The 4,837-nt window shown below is 51.3% G+C and overlaps 1 protein-coding gene across 1 annotated transcript; it reads left to right on the forward strand.

The window, feature by feature from the left end:
* Positions 1-895: 895 nt before the first annotated feature.
* On the forward strand, positions 896-2,940 carry LOC123170259 (ethylene-responsive transcription factor RAP2-6). Its single transcript, XM_044588095.1, has 2 exons — positions 896-1,408; positions 2,222-2,940. Exons 1-2 carry the CDS (start codon positions 1,330-1,332, stop codon positions 2,815-2,817), a joined length of 675 nt encoding a protein of 224 aa, XP_044444030.1. The 5' UTR covers positions 896-1,329; the 3' UTR covers positions 2,818-2,940.
* Positions 2,941-4,837: the final 1,897 nt, after the last annotated feature.

Here is a 4,837-nt window from a genome sequence, read left to right on the forward strand (position 1 = left end):
CGCACGATCTAGCGAGAACTCGATGGATGTGCAATTACACACAACCGACGGATGTATAAGTATACCACAACACAATTGCGTGTGGTCAGTGGACATATGCAATTGCATAGAATCGGCGGACATATAACTGTAGTTGTGTTCGACTAGCGTACATGCAACTATATGTGTGTCTCGTTGCATAGGCGTGCAACTGCAGTTGTCTGTGGTCGATAGATATGCAATTGCACAGTGCCAACGGATGTGCAACTGCAGAGCTGCATGAAAAGAAAGATAAAATAAAATCAATCAAATGGATATAAATAACACGTAGAAAAGAAAGCTAAAAGGCAAAATCTACTAGGCGTACGATTGACGATTATCATTAGTTAGAGCAATGCTACACGCATGAATGGATTTTTACGGGATCACTGGAGTGGCTTAGCTGGCATGTTTCTAAAAAAAGTGAGGGATCCACTCTCACTAAAATTCAGAGGGGGGAGATTAGTTAGGAAAAGGCCCATAAAATCTCTGTAAACAGCCCGTGTGTATAGAATTTTCTATCCAATCAAAACATGCCTGCTCAGGCACTTCGTTGATCCCGTAAAAGACCGTCCTTGCGGGTAGCATTGCTCGCATGGGTTAAGTCTAACTTACTCCAAAAATGCTAAATACACTGGCGTGTCACGGGGCTATTACGGGACTTACCATAAAATCTCTCCACCGGCTCCTGAATTTCACCGGGGGTGGGGCCCTTTTCTCCCCCTAATCCAATGGAAAACTGCCAGCCAAAGATCAGCCCTAATCCTTAAGTAACTCTCCGTTGATGTAGCATTGTTGAGCTTAAACTTAGCAAAACCGTAACTAGTAGCAGGTGGCTTGGTTATAAAGGGAAGGTTCAGGAAGGAAGGAGTGCCCCAGTCCCACGCACTCGAGAGTCGAGGGGGTCAGTCCCATCCTTATCTCCGCTAGCTAGCTTCGGTATAGCCCCCTGGTCTTTACTCTCCAGGCCAAATCAAAACCACAGCAGCTACTAGGCGAAGGACACATCGGCATTATCCATCGATCGGGCCTTGTCCTGTCCGCGGGTGGCGCCGGGCGCCGGTGACAACCGACAGGGCAGCAAGCGTGGATCATCCGAGCGGAAGCGGAAGCGCTCCTCCTCCTCCTCCTCCGGCTCCGGGGCACCGTCGCGACAGCAGAGGTCCGCTGCCATCACCTCGTCCGCCGCCGCCGGCGCTACAACGAGGTGACCACCATGGGCATGGAGAGCCGGAGGTCGTCGGGGAGGAGGCTGCTGGCGTTGCCGTTTCGACGACGAGCTACCAGCACCAGCAGTACGAGCTCGCCGTCATGGTGGCGGCGCTCACCCACGTCATCAGCTCCACTCGACCGGCGGCCGTCGCCGGTGCAACCGCGTCCGGGCAGCAAGGTGCTGTATACGTTGCTCGATTTGTGCATGTTGCAGCTTCCATACAGCCTTTTTTTGGGGTTCCGTTTGATGTCCTTGGAATCTTTGCGTGCTGATCTAGATGATTCTACGCGATCCGTGTGAGATTCTGTAATAGAGAACTCTAGATCGATAAGACGAACAGGAAAGCAGAAAAGGGATAAAAATTGCGAGATGGAAGGAAGGGAAACGAGATTTCGTACGCTCAGGAGGCACGTGTCGAGCTTTGTCTTGGAGAAGTTTAGACTTTGGAACTCGCCAACTGTAGATCCCTGACAGCCATTTGCGTCTACATTATTGTCCATGTGTCAGCCTACGTGGCAGGGCAGTCTTACAATCATCCTCCAACTTGGCAAAAACAACAAACTAGCTGATGCTTCGTCATCTCAACTATTGTTTATCAAGCCCCCTCTTATTTTGGGCTAAAATTTGACCAACAAATTTAACTAATAAAATGTAAACCAGATGTCACAAAAATTATACTTTGGCCAAGCTCTTTCAAATACAAATCCCAGAGTGTACTTTTTGTAGCATATATTCTTATTTTTATTAGCCAAATGAATGGTCAAAGTTTGTCTTAAAATACTAGATGGCCTGATAAACCCGGACGGAGGTAGTATATGATACCATTGAATTACTGACTGAGCTTTATTACACTCCTATATACGTATAAAGCTGTGCAGTGGATGCCTTCTTTTTAAAAAGTATGATACTCAATTAAAAGAATAATTTTTCAAGTATTTGATCTTTGACATCGTGTGTCAACATGCATGCATGTACTGATGGGTGAAACAGCTGTGACCCGCCAACACAGCGCTCCTCTGGCCGCGGCGGCGACATCGTCGTCATCAACGGCGTCGGAGCAGCAGCAGCAGCGTCCGCGGTACCGTGGCGTGCGACAGCGGCCGTGGGGCAAGTGGGCGGCGGAGATCCGCGACCCCGTTAAGGCAGCGCGCGTATGGCTGGGCACCTTCGACACCGCCGAGGACGCCGCGCGCGCCTACGACGCCGCCGCGCTCCGCTTTAAGGGCGCCAAGGCCAAGCTCAACTTCCCTGGCGCCGGCGGTGCGCCTGCGCCACCCCGCCATGCCGCCGGCCAGCTCCTGGCGCCCGGAGGCGGGGCATCGCCGTCGTTGCGGCAACAGCAGCGACCCGTGGTGGCCTTCCGTCCGCAGATTAACGCCCCGGCAGCCGTTGCTCGGGAGGAGTTCCCGGACCTCCACCGGTATGCGCACATACTGCAGAGCGGTGACGTGGACCTGCGGGCTGTTGCAGCCGGTGGGATGACACCGGGGCAGTCATCTTCGTCGACGCCGGCGCACGACTCGGGGTCGCCGCCCCGGCTGGATGATCGCGGATATGGCGAGAGAAGTGCAGGCCCTGGCTGCTAACTGAGTAGTACTCTTACTGAATACGTACTGATCGACGTGTACTGTGTACATGAGAAAAAACAAGTTCTGTTTTTTTTCATATTTTTGTTTGCATATTTATTTTTTGGCGTCGTATCCTGTGAATCCGCTCATGTTTGTGAATCCCTGTATCCCCTCCTCGTCAGGCGTTCGATCGAAATCTTGTGACTAGTGTGCGTTGGCGCTCCTTTTGCAGAATGACGCCCGCCTCCAGCCCAAGTTCCGCTCTGGTTTTTTTAAAAAGGTCCCCAGCCAGTTACTCCCCATTCGTATCTCTCCTGATCTTAGTCACGTTGCAACCTACACCCCACCGGCGGCCATGGCGACCACGACCATCTACTCGGCGATTGGCATGATGGAATGCATCTACCAACGTCCTTGGCGACAGGAAGCATCTCCCAATTCCCGATCAACACGGCGGACGTCGCCGGGAAGGAGATGACGGAAATCATGTCCCAACTCCGGATCTGCACGGCGGACTTCGCCGCGACGGACACGACGGAAAGCATCTCCCAATTGACGATGAGAACGGCAGATGCCATCTCGACGGACAAGCCGAAATAATCTCCCAAACTCCCGATCAGCACGGCGAATGAATTGTCCTCGAGCGCCGCAACAAATCGCCATGGCGGCTACTGCTGCTATGGACGGTGAAGCTGCTCCAACAGCAATAGCGGGAACCTGCTCACCCTCCTTCCATAAATTAAGAAGCTACTCAAGCATTTGCCTCCGCATCTAGCTGTCAGGAAACCCATCTCATTTGCCCTGATATGTCTATCCAAAGCCCTATGAGTACAGGCTACAGAACATGAACTATGCTTCAGTACGAGACATGGAGCTTGAGGTAACACATAGAAAAGAATTGTGTGTGCTGTAGATGTATACTTGCAGTCTACAGTACATTTGGTTGACTTAGTAATGTGGATGCATGTACAGCTATGAAATTGGGCAATAGCTCACAGGTTCAATTGAGTGAAGAAAAATTTGCTACGCTGAAAATGAATGCATAACTCTATTTGCGAGTTTAACAAACTTTCCTTGGCCATGTTGATTTTCAATTTGGAGGGTTATGCATGACGAGGTTGTGTTATCTATTATTTAATTTTAGTGCAGGCACTACATGCTCTTCCCACGTGCTCTCTCTTTCTGTAAAACAAATCCAGAGAAATGACATTCACTTTCCTGAATTTTGCATTCAGCAACAACTCAAGTTCTGAAGCTCGATTGGCACATCCAAACAACATCAACTTCTACTGCAATCGTGTAACACTCCGCATGTAACTTGCCATATTTGTAACTCCGACTCTTGCCATTTCCGGCTATGTGTTATGATATTCCCTCCGTGGTCGGGTCTTGTCTTTCGTTTTGCATTTTGTCATGTCATGCATTTTCATATCATGTCATCATGTGCATTGCATTTGCATACGTGTTCGTCTCATGCATCCGAGCATTTCCCCGTTGTCCGTTTTGCAATCCGGCGCTCCTATCTCCTCCGGTGCACCCCTCTTGTTTTCTTTCGTGAGCGGGTGTCAAACATTCTCGGAATGGACCGAGGCTTGTCAAGTGGCCTTAATATACCGCCCGGAAACCACCGGTCAAGTTTCGTTCCATTTGGAGGTCGTTTGGTACTCCATCGGTTAACCGGGAATCCGCAAAGTCCATTTGAGTGTCCAGCAAAAGCCCCATAAAAAACCAGCCCAAAACCCACCAAACTCTCTTTCATGCTCTAGGTCGTTCGATCACGATCGTGTGGGCGAAAACCGCACCTCATTTGGAGCCTCCTAGCTCCCTCTAGCTATAAAAGAGCATCTCCCCCGAAAACGAATCGCAGATCAAACCCTAGCGTCTTCCACCTCGCGCCGCCGGACACGTCCGCCCGCGCCGACCGACGAATCGGGGGCCGCCACTTGTCGCCGCCGCCCTCTCCACCGCGCCGGCCCGCGGAGCCCAGGGAGGGCCCGTGCGAGCCCGCGTCTGCCCCGCCGCCGTCTGCCTCCGCGCC

This window comes from Triticum aestivum, chromosome 7D (genome assembly GCF_018294505.1).
Source record: "Triticum aestivum cultivar Chinese Spring chromosome 7D, IWGSC CS RefSeq v2.1, whole genome shotgun sequence".
NCBI lineage: Eukaryota > Viridiplantae > Streptophyta > Magnoliopsida > Poales > Poaceae > Triticum > Triticum aestivum.